General features: G+C 39.2%; 1 protein-coding gene and 1 long non-coding RNA gene across 11 annotated transcripts in view; one reads left to right on the top strand and one right to left on the bottom strand.

The window, feature by feature from the left end:
- PCGF5 (polycomb group ring finger 5) overlaps positions 1–15415 on the top strand; it is a 114206-nt gene that overhangs the window by 68297 nt on the left and 30494 nt on the right. For all 9 annotated transcript variants that reach the window (XM_072971590.1, XM_072971593.1, XM_072971587.1 and 6 more), the window contains exons 4-6: positions 6715–6770; positions 6882–6941; positions 9411–9559. In XM_072971590.1, the coding sequence (XP_072827691.1) occupies positions 6715–6770; positions 6882–6941; positions 9411–9559 (265 nt within the window). The remainder of the gene's footprint in view (positions 1–6714; positions 6771–6881; positions 6942–9410; positions 9560–15415) is intronic.
- Positions 1–15415, bottom strand: part of LOC140699360 (uncharacterized) — a 49381-nt gene that overhangs the window by 15994 nt on the left and 17972 nt on the right. The window contains exons 2-5 of one of the 2 annotated variants that reach the window (XR_012077492.1): positions 12655–12743; positions 6082–6294; positions 1647–1777; positions 712–1425 (exon numbers count right to left, since the gene is read on the bottom strand). This is a non-coding gene — a long non-coding RNA (uncharacterized lncRNA). Of the gene's footprint in view, positions 1–711; positions 1426–1646; positions 1778–6081; positions 6295–12654; positions 12744–15415 lie in introns of those variants that run through there. The other variant, XR_012077491.1, reaches the window with a different exon arrangement.

A 15415-nucleotide genomic window follows, 5' to 3' on the forward strand; every position in this document is an offset into this window, starting at 1 on the left:
GTCCCACTTATTTATTTTTGACTTTGTTGCTTTGGTTTTTGGTGTCAGGGATAAACTGGGAATTCAGGATTTGCAGATGCTAACTACTATGTATAAAATAGATAAACACCAAGGTCCCACTGTATATAGCACAGGGAACTATATTCAATACCTTGTAATAGCCTATAATGAAAAAGAACATGAAAAGGAAAATATATATATATACATATATATATACATATATATATATATAACTGAATTACTAAATACACCAGAAACTAATATAACATTGAAAAACTGACTATCATTTAATAAAACTTTCGTTAGTCATCAAAAAAATAAAGCGCTATGTTGTAAGACAAATTATCTTAACTTTTGATTTTGACTGTCTGATACCTCAAGGAATCCAGTCACTATTTGATCAAATCTAATCCCTTGGCTAAAATATTATATCATAAATTTTTTCAACTTTTTATTTGGAAATAATTTAAAACTTAACAAAAAGTTGCAAAAATAAAAGTAGTCCAGGAAACGCTTGTATTCTCTTTACCCAGCTTAGTCTGCATTAACTTTTTATCTCATTTGCTTTGTCTCATGTGTGCATGCTTGTTCTCTCTCTCCCTACTTTTATCATGGCCTTAACCTAAATACTTTACTGTGTATTTCCTAAGTAAAGAGATAGTCTTTTGCATTACCACAGTACTATTACATTGATACACTTTACCCTCAGTATTCCACTTTGTCAGTTTATTTACTGATATCCTTTATAGAGCTTTGTTTCCCCTCCTATCTCACTAAAGTTACTACCAATGACATTTATTTAAAGACATAAACTCACAGAGGTAGTAGCAAGAACTTCAGTATTTTGGTACCTAGGACAACTCCTAGAACATAGTAGGTTCTCAGTAAACACTTGTTGAAAGGATAAGAGTTGATGGCAGCAGAATGGGCTCTGGGGAGCAGATGGGTGGCAGTGATGGCTGATCAGACCCAGAAGACCGGAGTATTCTCGGAGGTGGCGGGGAAGAGTCTTTACCAAAGGTCCCCCCAGCAAGCTTTTTCTAATTGGCCCAAACTCGGTCACATGCCAACCCCTAGGTAAGGGGTGGTGTGGGATTTTAAGGTGTCTTAGCAAATCACAATTTATCCCTAAGGCTGGACACATTGCTGCCAGAACATAATCAGATTTTGTTAGCAAGAAACAAGGGGAAGTAAGCCTTCTTCAGTAGGTACCACTGTGTGTGCTCCCAGCTATCAGTAGATTTATCTCCTCTGTACCCTTTCTCAGGAGGCCACTGAAGGATATGCTGTGATAAACCAAGAACCTAACATAGGAGGGAAGGGAAGGGGTAAGACATCCGTGCAGCAGGTCCAGCATCGGGACTGTTCAGACGGTAGCCCTTGGCCACAGGTGGCTGTTGAGCACTTGTGATGTTGCTAGTACACCTGAGGAATGGAATTTTTACTTTAAATTCAGTAAAATTAAAACCTGAAGCTGTATGAATACTTCCCCGTTAAATAGAACCTATTATTAAGTAGAAGTTACTAAATAAATGTAGTATTAGACATTTTAATACATAAAATGTTAAAATTAATTTTACATGAAACATGTAAAATACTTTGGTTAATATGCCTACTAGAAAATTTAAAATTATGTATTGACTCACCTCGTACTTCTACTGGACGTCATTGATACAGATGGTGCAGAGAGTCTGGAGAACTCTATGAGGAATCATTCATTCAGCAGATACTTACTAAACACCTGCTCTGTCCAGGCACCATTCTGGGTGCTTGAGGTCTATTCATGGGCAAAATAAACAAAGATTTTTGCCCTTGTAGAGTTAATATTTTTGTAGGGAGAGACAGACAGACCATTTCATGCGAAACTTATGCAGTACTTTAGAGAAAAGTGCAAAGGGAGAAGGGAAAAGGTGCTGCAGGTGAGGGGATGTGAAGGGAGGGACAAGTGGCCGCTTGAAATGAGTTGGTGAAGACAGGCCTCGTTGAGCAGGTGAGACTTGAGCACAGAATTGCTGTCAAGGGGAAAGCGTGCCTGTTCCAGGTTAAGGGAGCAGCTGTTGCAAAGGGCTGGAGTCAGAAGTGTACCTGCAACTTGTCCCGGGAGCTGCAGGGAGGCCGGGGTGTTGGTGGTGGGCCAGGAGCTCAGAGATGGTTGGAGTCCAGGGACCTTGCAGGCCACCGTCAAATTTTGTGTCTTACTCTCAGTGAAATGGGGAGCCATCGCAAGAGTTGGTTAGAGGATGGACATGGCCTGTCTTAGGTTTAAAGGGATCATCTTTATGGCTGTGTTGAGAATACCCTGCACATAGTAAGGCAAGGGTAGAAGCAGGGAGGACAGTTAGAAGGTGATCACAGTGGTTCAGGTTAAGGGATGGTAGTACAGGGGCAGGAGATGGTCATATCTTGGACATAGTTTGAAAACGATCCAGTAAGATTTGCTGATGGATTGGACATTGGATGTGAGATAAAGATTAGAGTGTGGCTCTAGGATTTCTGACCTGAGCAGCTGGAAGAGTGGGGCTGTCACTAGCTGAGCCAGGGAAGACTGAGCATGGAGCAGGTTTTAGGGACGGGTGGATTGGGAGTTTGGATTTGGACATGTTGAGTCTGTTGATCATTTCAGAGCAGAGAGAAGTTGGCAGGTGAATATACAGATCTGTGGTTCAAGGGGAGAGGTCTGGCTGGAGTTAAGTATCTGGTGGTCCTCTGTGTGTAGACGATGTTTAAAACTGTGAGACAGGATGAGATCACTGAGGCCGTGAGTGCAGAGAGAAGAGTGGAGGACCCAGGATTGATGCTGGAGCCTTCCGGCATTGAGAGATCAGGGAGAGGAGGAGGAACCAGCAAGGGGAACTGAAGAGGCACAGTCAGTGCAGGAGAAGGAAGATCTCAGAGCGTGAAGCTTAGATGCCAAGCAGAGAGGAAAGAGTGATCCACTGTGCCTAATGTTGTGAGCTGAGAACTGACGGTTGGATTTAGCACCCTGAAGGTCATCAGCCTTGACAAGGGCACTTGTCAGTAGAGCTGTGAGGTAGAAATTAGCTGGATTGCTGCAAGAGAGAAAGGGAGGAAGAAAAATCAGAAACAGTGAGTAGAGACCACTCTTTCCAGTTTTGCCACAAATAGAGGCAAAGAAAGGGGGAAGTAGCTGTTAGCGGGAGTACAGTCAAGAGGGTTTCTATTTTGTTTGACATGGGACAGAGAAAGGTATGTTTGAAGGGAATGATCCAGGAGAGAGCAAAGAGTTAATAATAGTCGTGGAAGAGAGGGCACTGCTGAAGCCATGTTCTTGAGTAGGTAAGAGGGACTGGAACCTAAGAGTAGAAGAGAAGAGATGGGCTCCATCTGGAAGCACTGACAGATCATCTGCAGCAGCAGGTGGGAGGGCGGAGTACGCGTGGGTGCAGGTGCCGCAGGTGGTTTATGGTGGCTGAGTCGGGCGGAAGTTTGTGTCTCACTGAGGAGGAAATGTTTATTGGCCAAGAGTAAGGATGGAGAAAGGGGGTGTAGGAGTTTGAGGAGAGAAGTGTGTTGTCCAGGAAAGTGAGAGAATAAATGGACTGGGAAACTGTAGTATGATTCCTGGCAACCTTAAAGGCACATCTGGGTAGTAGTTACAAATTCGAAGGGGTGTGGTTGTTTTTCCAGCCGATGGGTACACGCACATGTTAATGGAGAGTTGGGTTTAACCAGTGTTGTGGCTGTGCCAAAGAATTTTGAGCAAATGAGGGAGGGACAAGGGAATTGAAGGTACTGCAGGGGTGTGGCTTTAATAACTGACCGTGAAGTAAATCCTGAGCTGGATGAGGAGGGCAGGGAGCAGTCGGATTGGCGAGGGATGATGTCTTGACAGGGACAGAAATGGGACTGGTTGATTCCTGAACAGTTTGTATGTGGTAAGAAGAAATTCTTTTAGAGAATTGGGGAATAGGTACATGAAAAGTGAAGAAAAGAAAGCAGTGACTAACTTCAGAGAAGGGAAAAAGTTGAATGAGGAGATACCTATTATCAGAGTATACTGTGGATATTTATATAATCATAACCATGTCAACAGCGGTTATTCAACAAAAACTGGCAGTAAGACTACCAGGAAGATGGGAGTTGTGAAAAAGTATGTTGAGAGGAAAGGGGCGTGGCAGGATAACTTCAGAGAACTAGACCTCTGTCTTCTGTTAAAGGGAGTCAGAAGAATCTAGGCAGCAGAAAAAGTATGACTTTGTGTTTTTATCTGTCTGTCTTTCATATACAAATGTGAAAGTAAATACTAGAAGGGGAGGACGTGGTTGGATTTGAAAGTGGTTGCCCCTGGGGTTGTAGGAATCAGAAACAAGGAGGGTGTAGCATGGGAATGTTGTATTTTAATACAAGGTTATGGGGAAGTTTGATTTGTAAATTGCATACATGTATTACATTGATAAAACAAATACTAAATTAAGAAGAAGAGGAATAGTGCTTCTTTTAAGTACTGCTACTGGTAAATAGTCTGGGAATACTCCGTGAACGAGTATTTATGTCCTGAAGCATAAGGTAGCATTGGTTTGGCTGGAGAGTAGTAGGCAAGAGTATTTGAGCCAGGATGAAGAGCGCGAGGAGTAAGACAGATTGGAAAGGGCAAGGCGTTCTTGGGGGTAACTGACGAAGCCCGCTGCCTCGAGAAGAGTGACAAGAGAACAGCACCAGGTGCCACTTGTAGGTCGGACCCGAGTTAGGTAAACACTTGAAGCCAGGTGGTGGGAAGAGATTAGTTCTGGAGCAGGCAAATGATGATCACGTTAGTGCTTAAGGAAGATTGGTTCTGAGCACGTCAGGGTCAGATGTTTCCACGCTGTCCTCGCAGTGGGGTGGTAATTGAGGAAATGGAAGGATGGGAGGTGTGCGAAGACTGGGTGGGGGGAACACTGAGGAGGAGCTGTCTAGGGCTTGGTGAGTGAATGTGTAAGCAAGAGAGACAGAAGTAGGTTAAGATATCCCTTGCATTTTGAGCCTATTTGGGAGAGTTATGGTATCATTTCTAAAATTAATTTTTCAAAAGTAAGACAAGCATTCAATATTTTGTTGAAGGAGAATAAATGAGACAGTCTTGACATAGATGAACAGAAGGAGGTGCTTGAGGTAGTCAGCACCTGCTGGAAATGTGGAACTCGAGCTTGGCAAAGAGACGTGTGTCTGCGTGTGCCCAGTGTGTGTGTGTGTGTGTGCACGCGCATGTGCACTTGTGTGATCTGCCTGTATGTTGATTTTGAAGTCACAGAAGTGGATGAGATCCTCAAGGAAGGCAGCCCGTAGAAAAGGTGAAAGAGTACAAGGAGCAGAGCAAAGGAGAACACTGAGATGTCGAGGTAGTCGGAAAAAGAAAAATATTCAGGGACAAAGAGAAAAAAAGAAAAAGGAAAGCATCAAAGGAAATTCTCAAGGAGGCAGCATCAGGCAACACTGACTAACAGCTGCAGAGCATTGTGGGAGAGAAATGATTTTTAAAATTAAAAAATTTTATATTATTTTTATTCTAAAAATTTTTTAAAATCTATTCAGTATGGAAGGTATGGATGATTTGGGGAGTTCAGTTGAGTAGAAGAATCTAAAGTGTATCAGAAGTCACATTGATTATGCTTTCAAAGCTCTTCCAGTTGGAAGAAAAGATTGAGAAACCATTAACAGCATGAAAAGACTAGGTTATGCCAAAGTTGGGAGTTTTTTCAGATGTGAGAAAAGTATGTGTGTTTTTGGTCAGAAGAGTTGTGCAGCTGAGCAGGATGAGGGAGAGGAAGAGAGAGGAGGACGTTGTGGGAGCAAGAGAGTGAGATGAAGAAATGAAAGCCATGAAAAGGCGTTATACTCAGAGACAGAAGGAAGTGGAAAACAAGGACAATGTCAAGATAAATATTTACATTTTTTATCTAGGAAGATTGAATGACTAAATGGTCTAAATTTACCAGAAGAGAGGAATGGAGATTATTTCCTTCATAGGAAAGAGGCAGAGTGGTGGTAGACATTTTGAAAGTGACTGTATCAGCTATTGCTGCATAACAAACCACCCCTAAATTTCATGCTAAAACAATAATAAAAGCACTTATTCCTCACAATTCTGTGTGGCTCACAGATCTGGGTGGTTCGTCTGGTCTTTGCTGAGCTCACTCAGGTGACTGCAGTCAGCTGCTGCTCTGGTTGGCTGCTCTGTTATCTTGGCTGGCGTCTGTCCTGTTGGGTGGGGCTGTCTATGAACTAGTCTAAGGTGGCCTCAGCAGGGCAGCCTGGTGTCTCATCCTCCAGACTTGTTCTCAAGGTGGCAGGATCCTAAGAAAGAGAGTACACCGAAGCACATGATATGCCTCCTAAGGCTTGGGCTCAGAGCTAAGCACAATGTCACTTGTGCCCCATTCTGCTGGCCTGAGCATGTCTCAAGGCTGGCTGATATTCTCAGGGTGGAGAAATAGACTCCATCCCTTAATCAAGGGAGGACTTTCAAAGTCCTGTGCAGAAGGAGTAGATTGTAGAGAGAGCTGGGGGTGGGACCATTTTTGTCATCTGTCTACCAGTGGGACAGGCTAGAAGTAGATGTGCTCCACCTGCAGAGGGATTGAGTGTGGTACACGTGCTAAAACTGTGTCTGTTCCATATTTTGTAAAACATATGAGATACAGATCTCAAACTGTTTACATACTGGATTTTAATGTCTTCATTGTTAGTATATTCTCTGTTTTTCCTCTCTCAAAGGTTGGATAACACATTAGAGGAAATTATATTTAAGCTGGTCCCTGGACTACGAGAACGTAAGTTGCTCTTTGGGTTCTTGCAGATTTTTGTGTTTTATGAAACCACCATTTCTACTAAAGAGTTCATGACTGCTTCTATTATCTTTATACTTTTTTCTTTTAAATTAGAAGAACTTGAGCGTGAATCTGAATTTTGGAAGAAAAACAAGCCTCAAGAAAATGGACAAGGTGACTTTTTTTTTTTTTTACGTTCATATCTGATAGACTGTCTCAAGTTGTTCAGCTTTTTGTAGCTGTGGTGAAGTAATTTTTCTTGAAGCTCAAATTTCTCCTGTACAATATTCATGTACTTTTTTGTTTACATTATGAACCTTTCTCTGATTAAGAATCTTATGTAAAATCATGCGATTTTATGTTAAATGCATGTAAACCTAGAGTCACTCCAGCTGAGGTAATTGGAAATAGAGAAAATTGGACTTTAGGAAGAGAAAAAAGGAGATGAAACAGAAAAGTGACCACTGATTATAGCAGTGTTTGCTGGAAAGCTAAAGGAGACAAAAGTAAGAGACAGCTGTAGCCTGCAGCTAAAAACAGTGAGGGCTTTGCTGGGTTTTTTTATTTTTTATTTTATATGTTTAATAGGAGACGAAATTGGGGTGTAGCTGAGGGCCAGATCAGAGGAGCTTGCTGTGCTCTGATCATCTAGAATGAGCTTTTCAGAGGTGGAGCTCAGACACTTAGGGAAATTTTCCCCAGAGCCTGTGCTAAGTGTCCAGACTTCCTTTTCGAGTCCCAGGAGACTTGGCAATCAGTAAATTTTAATACTGATTTAAGCAAAGTGGCAAACATTACTGGGCAGAGGAAAGGTTTTTAGTATGTATATAATTCACACAAAAGAAAAAAAATACATCATATCTGATTTTAAAAGGAAGTAGGATCCTTTCCCATTGTTACTTAACATGAGATTTATTTCAAGATGGCCTAAATACGATTGCAAATCCTTCAAGGATGTACATATAGTTTTGTATTTTATAGGCTCACTTGTGAGCTCAGTCTTCCAGCCCGGTTTTCCCATAAGATCATAGGATCGTCAATTATTTATCATTTAAATGGCTTTCTCTTTTCATATATAAAGTGGGGATCAGAGTTTTATTAGTTCAACTTACCTGTACAGGGCTGACCTCCTATAGCAGGAGAGGTTTGAGAATAGTTTTGCATGACTGCAATAAGATAGCAAGGGATTATTTTTGATTTGTAACATCGAAATTGGCAAAGAAGCCAAGCCTGGCAAAAGAAATGACTTTAACTAAAGGCTTGTTTTAACCAAGTGTAAATTGCAATTTAGACAGTAGTGCTAAGTAAAAATAAAGGTAAAACTGAATGAATCTTCCAGTTTCTGACTACCTTCTCAAGAGGACAGGGGCCAGGGCTTGTCATCAGAAGCCATGTGGTCAGGTTAGTCCGCAACTCTGTGTGTCTTCTGATTCACTAGTGAGGGACTACAGTCTACTTTGTGTTCTACTCCCTTACCCCATATTTCTCCCTTTTTAAAGTATTTTTTATCATATTTGGTCTTCAGTTTGGGTGGAGAATTTGGGCCTTTTCTTGGAGCTTAAGTTTGGTTCATAAAGGCAATTCCTGTCTATGTGGATTCCATATAAAAAGGCAGAAGAAAGAGCCCACCTGCTCTGTATGATACACTGTTGGGCTTTTACTGCAGTCATTAAAGAGGAACTAAATGGCCATTTTTTTTCCTGGGCTTCTATACTTTAATGCTTGGCTGGCTGATTCTTTCAAGTTTCAGCTTTGAGATGTTTTATCTGGAAATCTTCCCTGAATCTCTGCTTCACCCCAGAGTTTGGGTTTGTTACCTCTGTTATAGTGCCCACATGGTCTGTCTTACCTCTCTCATCAGAGTCCTTATCTTTGGACTTTTCCATCTGTCTGTTTTCTCTACTTGCCTGTATCTCCTTCTATACCCTGACACGATGAGGGTGAGGATGGTAACACTCTAGTTTCAGTATTGTTCCCTCAGGCTTAGCACAATGCATGTCTAACAGAGTTATATGCACTCAGTAAATGAGTCAACAGATACAGTTGCATTATTTGTAGGCTGCTGGTATTTCATAGGTTTAATACATTTGTTTATAATATGAAATATGCTATTCAGATTTATTTGATGGAGTTTTAATATGTTACATAGCTACATACATGTTTAAAAAGTTAATCCATTCTACTCATTATTTCATGAGCTAATTTTATGAATATCTAATAATTTGAAATTTTGAGACCTTAGAGACTATTTTATAGTTTGAAAAGAAGAGGACCTGGTTTTAAATTTGAATATATAGAGAATTTGGAAGTATTTTTATATCCTAAGTGGTCTAATCACTAATAGCAATCATTTTTGTGACCAAGTACATAGCTCATCCTGACTCTTTCATTTGGATCTCCCAGTGAGCCTAGAAATCATAAGCTGTATTAATAAGTCATTGATGGTCTTTAAAAAGTATTTCCAGTGTTAAGTTGGTTGGAACGTTTTAAAGGTATTAACATGTTCAGTTATTTTTCATCAAAATTGCTAACAAATGTTTTTTAAGTTTATTTTTATTTTGATGATTAGTATATTGTTGCTCAATTATAAATATAAAATCAACTTTGAGTTATATCTAACTTAGTCTTATTTAAATTATGCAGATGATACTTCAAAAGTTGACAAACCTAAAGTAGATGAAGAAGGTGATGAAAATCAAGATGATAAAGACTATCACAGAAGTGACCCACAAATTGCTATATGTCTAGATTGTTTACGAAATAATGGACAATCAGGGGACAATGTAGTAAAGGTGAGTGGACAAGGGACCTTTGTATTTTCATAATCACTTTATAGTAAACCTTTGATAATTTCTTAATGAATTTTTCTAATGTTTCAGAATGTTTGCTTTCAAAGTTTTTATTAACATAAACAAAGAGATTGTCATTCTCGGGCAGTCTCTTACCTGCAGATGGCCGGGTAGTTGCTCACTTCAGGCTCCTGATTTCCAACCCTCACAACTGAACTGTCCTGGGTCAATGCCACCACCTAGTGGCCAATGTGGAGAATCATGGCTGTGTTTCTCTTTCTGCCTCCTTTTATACCTTTGTTGGGAGTTCATATACAATGTTTTTCCTTTTTTAAGTGTGGTCACCAGCTCAGACTCAATCATTTCATGTTGGTCAGTGTCATCAACTCTTTTATTCATCCTCTTCTCATTTTATCTTTTGTTTCTCTGTTTTTATTTGCAACTCAAAAAGCTATCCGTGTCATGGCCAATACATTTTATGAATAATATAATTAATTGGTTTTTAAGTAAAACTGGATGTCATAAAGTACCTGGGAACTTTTAGAGTCCTTGTAGGCTCCCAGATGTTTCCTGCTGTGTCTGTCTCTAATCCTGGTTTCCAGTCCTGTTTCCCTCTACCTGCTAATTGAACCTTTTTGTAAAGGAGCTCTATACTCACTTCTGTTGATTTTCTTTGGTCTTTAAATGGTGTTTTGTTTTCATTATAAATGTTTACTACTTTAGCTTCTAAATTGGTAAATAGGTTTTTGTCATTTTATCCTAGCAAATATCAGCCATGGAGAATGTTGTTTCTCTTTGTGTTACATGTTTGTATTCAAATACCTATATTCAGTGTCTCTTATTTTCCTCTCCTTCCTGTGTGTGATCTGTAGGCCAGTGGGTTGAATTTTTCACTAATACATTTAATGTCATCTTCCTATTAGAGTTAAAAACAAATAAATTTTCTACTCTGATTAGGTTGTCCCAGCATCTTGCAAAAAGGAATGTATATGAGCATAGTGATTCAATGAATATTTATTCACTGTGTAGATATTAGTCAGTAAAGATGTTCGTAAGTTTTTTCACTCAAGGAACTTTGGTTAGGTCTCATGCATACAGAGTTATAATACAATAAGATTTTTTAGTTAAGAGAGGTTGGTTGGGCAGGACTTGTGATAGAGTGCAGCAATCTTTAGAGAAGCAGCCACTGTCCCTGTTTTATCCTCCAGGCATCTCTATTGTTTTTTTATGCCCTGGTGCAGCAGCCTTTCCTTTTTGTAAGCTTTTTTCCCCTAGAGTTCTTAAATAACTTTACATCTCTCTATTCCCAATCATTTCTGTAATCCCCTTTTGGGGAGGTTCTTCTCAATAGAGATTACGATTATCCTTTAGCTCTCTAATACGGGAGTTATTATCTTGTAGTGAAAATTAAGCCAATAGGAGGGTGGAATATCTTTTCATAAGTAAATGTGAAGTCTACTTCTCTGCAGGATTTCTAGTATGAAAGTTGTAAAGCATAGACTTTTAGAAATCCATCTTAAAAATTAACTGCCCTCTGCCTTGATACTCTGTTTGGCATCTTTGACACCTTCATCCCAGTTGACCTTTTATTCATTCACTGTTTGCTTTATAGACTTTTTTTTCATCCTTGTGCCTTCATTCTTAGAACAGCTTTTATTGCTTACATGACTCATATTCTGCTACCCTAATTCCCAGCTTTCCTCTCTGGCCATTCCTATACTGTCTCCACTGGCTCCACTTCTTCCTGTCTTCTTCTTGATACATGTGAGTGTGGCCTACATACCTTGTCCTCCATCCAGTTGTTTCTCTGTATTTATACTAGGAAGGCACCTCCATTTTTTGTGGCTTCAACTATGCAGAGAACTTTTATTTACTTACTTATTTTTACATTTTTTTTACCAATTTTTTTCTAGTTTTTTTTTTTTTGAGGGGTAATTTTATTTATTTTCATGGAGGTACTGGGGCTTGAACCCAGGACTTTGTGCATGCTAAGCATGTGCTCTACCACTGAGCTATACCCTCTTCCCTTTGCAAAGAACTTTTAAATCCCCCTTTCTAACCCTGCCATCTCTCCCAGGTTGAGGTATTTTATCTCTAAATACTTATAGAACCCCAGTTGGGGATTTCACTAATAGCTGAAACTTAAGATGTTTAGAGACAAATTCATTGTACTGTACTTTAACCTAACTTTACTCCAGACATGCAGTTTCAGTTATCACTACCATCTTTCAACCAGTCATACAAGTTCAGAATCATAGAGTCATTTTTGACCTTTTATCCTTTCCCTTCAACCAGTCATAAGTCCTGCAAAATTTCTCTCAGTCTAGTGTTGCTCACATACATCTAGAGTTTTTAAAGTAGCCTCTAGTGTTTCCTGTATCCTTAATTTCTTTTATTTTCCATGGCTGAGGCTGCAGCCTAAGTGTGTGCAAGGCAGAGCATGAAGCCCAGAGTCGTGGCCAGTATCAGGGTCAAATAGGAAATATTTTAGGCTCTGTGGGCCATACAGGCTTTCTTGCAACTGCTCAGCTTGTTGTCGCACTGCAGCAGCCAGAGATGGTCGTGAATAAACTGGTGCGCTTGCATTCCAGTAAAACTTTACTTAGGAAAATAGATAGCCAGGCAGATGTGGCTTGAGGGCCATGGTCATAGTTTGCCACTTGCTGGCCTGTGGAATCAAGTCTTAACTCCTTGTGTTAACATTGAAGGCCTTTGAAGATAACCAACCCCTATTTTGATAAGTTTATGTCCCATTATTTCTGTCAGTGAACCCTCCTCTCTCCTCTCAAGACAAATGATAATTGCTTTAAATGTGAATACCAACATATATGTTGGCACCTACATCTGACAAAGGATTGCATCCAGAATAAAGGCTTGTATTGAGAATATTTAAAACCCTTTAAAACTTTGAACAGTCCTTCCCTTTTGTCAAGCCCTCCCTCTTCTCATCACTGTCCTAGACTTCTGTCAAGACCCAAGAGACCTCTGCTCTTTGTGATGTTTTTTCCACCCTAGTTAATCCCTTCTCTGAAATTCTGTCAAACTTGGCATTTACCACTCAATGAGGGTTGTCTGCTGTTAATTATATCAGCACTTACTGTGTTCCTAAAGGTACCAGCCACTGATACTATCTTGTTGTTGTTGTTGTTGTTGTGTGTCTTGTCCTTTAAACTGGATTATACAGCACCTAAAGAGAAAGAAATTATGTCTGTGTTCCTTTGTAACTTCAGCCATCTCATTCCTCTGTAGTAGGATGAGAGTCTCAAATGTGGTGGTAGACCAGTTGCATGTATAGTTTATACAGTATACCTACTGCAATTCAAAAGTCAAAGTCAAGAGCAAGAAGGCAATGAAAATAGAGTAACGACCTCCAAAAATTTGCTCCTTCATAAAAGCAATGAAAAAACTGGCAAAAACTCAGAATCAGCTTTGTCAGAAATCTGATAATTAACCAAAGGCTAAAATCCTTTGCAGAAGCCCATGGAGCATTAAGAGAAAAATGGCTGATTCTTGGGGAGAATAGTGAGCTTTGTGGCATTTTAACTTGTCTTAGTCCCACCCCCTATTCTTAGCTCTGGAATAGCCTTGAAAAAATTACATCCTACTTTTCCACCTCTCAGGCACCAAAGGGACAGAACAAAAATGGATCTTTCTCAAAGCTTAATTGCCAAATAATCATAATTTGGTGGTTCCTGGAATATCCCACTTACAAGGCTGTTTCTGTTAGACCTGACTTAGAGCCTGCCCAGTGGATAAAAGCTTCTCTGTGGGCTAGGGAGAAGAAGGGGGAGGAACACTCATCAAAACTAATTACAGACAAATGTTTTAACTTCATGGCTATAAATAACATTAGGGGCAAACAATAGACTTAACCAAAAACCTTAAAAGGAAAAGCTGAAGAATGAGATGTCTATAGATATCAAAGTCTATAGGGGCTTTGGAAAACTCAAAAATATTCCTGGGAATTTAGAAGGCCAGGCACATGCATAGGACTTTGTATATGCTCAGGAAAGACACTAGTGGGCTGTAAACACTCACCTTTGGCCGAACTTGAGGCTCTGCACAAGTGGGAAGTGAAGACTAAGGCTGAGTTGTCAACAGTCTGGGTAAATGATGGACTCATGCCCCAAAACTCATACAGGTCCCTCAGCAAAGACTGGGAGACTTACTGGTTCCAAGTGTATAAGGAAATTGCTGTTCAGTTGTTAGCTGACCACTAGGTAGAAACTTCAGTGGCCACATACCATAAGGAATACAGACTTTACAGAATTAATTTAGGAAAGTCATTAAACAATGAGAAATTAGAAAAAGCCACAGCAACAAACCCTGAAGAGCAGGCAGAAATTTGATTTCCACTGTTGCCACATTATTTAAAATGTCCAGTTTTCAACAAAATTGTGAGACAAATAGAAACAAGAAAGTATAGCCCATATACAGGAAGAGAAGCAGACAACAGAAGATGTCCCTGAAGACTCCAAGACATTGGACTTGACTAAATAAAGATTTTTAAATCATCCATTTTTGATATATGCAAAGAACTAAAATCATGGTTAAATATCTAAGTGAAAGTACAAGAACAATCTCACCAAATAGAAAATACTAATAAAAAGAAATAATTTTTTAAAATATCCTGGAGTTAAAAAATATAATAACTGAAATGAAAAATGAACTGGAGAGGGTCAACAGCAGATTTGAGTCACAGAAGAACTTAAAAACTTGAAGGTAGATTGAGATTACTCAGTTCGAGGAACAGGAAGAAAAGAAATGAAGATAAATGAGCAGATTCTCAGAGATCTGTAGGACAGCATCCAGCTTACCAACATACACATAATCAAAGTCCCCAAAGGTGAAGACGAGAGAAAGGGGCAGAAGGTATATTTGAAGAAATAATGGCCAAAAACTTACCAAATTTGATGAAAAACATTAAACATCCCAGATGCTCAACAAACTCCAGGTGTGATAAACTTAAAGAAATTCATAGCTAGACTCATCATGATCAAACTATCGAAAGACAGAGAATCTTGAAAGCAACAATAAAGAAGTGACTTATCACTTACAAGTGATGTTCAGTGGATGTTCAATAAGATTAGCAGCTGACTTCTCATCAGAAGTTATGGATGCCAGGCGGTAGGATGACATATGCAAAGTGATGAAAGAAAAAAACTGTCAACCAAGAATTCTGTGTGCATCAAAAATCTATATCCTTCAAAAAAGGAAGAAGAGATTAAGGAACTCCCAAATAAACATAAACCAAGAGACTGTGTCACTACCAGACCTTCTCTGCAAATAATGAAGGTCATCCTTCAGGCTTCAATGAAAGGACACTAGAGAATAACTCAAATGCACGTTAATAAAGAGCTCTGGTAAAGGTAACGATACAGGTAAATATAAAAGGCAAAATGAAGGTATATTTTATTTGTAAACTTTTTTGTCTCCTATCTGATTTGAAAGATGACTGCAAAGCAGTAACTCTAAATTTGTGTTAATGGGCACATAAGTATAAAGATGGAATTTGTGACAAAAATAGCATGAAGGGGATGAGAGGGATAAACAGCTACATAGAAGAAAATTTTTATATGCTACTGAAAGTAAGATAGTATTCTTCCAAGTAGACTATTATAAATTTAGATGTTAATTATAATCCTCAGGGAAATCACAAAAAAAGTAACTTGAAAATATATAGTAAAAAAAATTAAAGAGCTATTTTCTAGTATATTATTTTAACACAAAATAAAATGATACTTGAGAAATAGAGGAACAAAAGGCCTAAGACATAATAGAAAAAAATTTTAAATAGAAAATATAAATCCTACCCTATCAGTAATTACCTTAAATGGAAATGGATTAAATTCTCCAGTT

This window comes from Vicugna pacos, chromosome 11 (genome assembly GCF_048564905.1).
Source record: "Vicugna pacos chromosome 11, VicPac4, whole genome shotgun sequence".
Lineage (NCBI taxonomy): Eukaryota > Metazoa > Chordata > Mammalia > Artiodactyla > Camelidae > Vicugna > Vicugna pacos.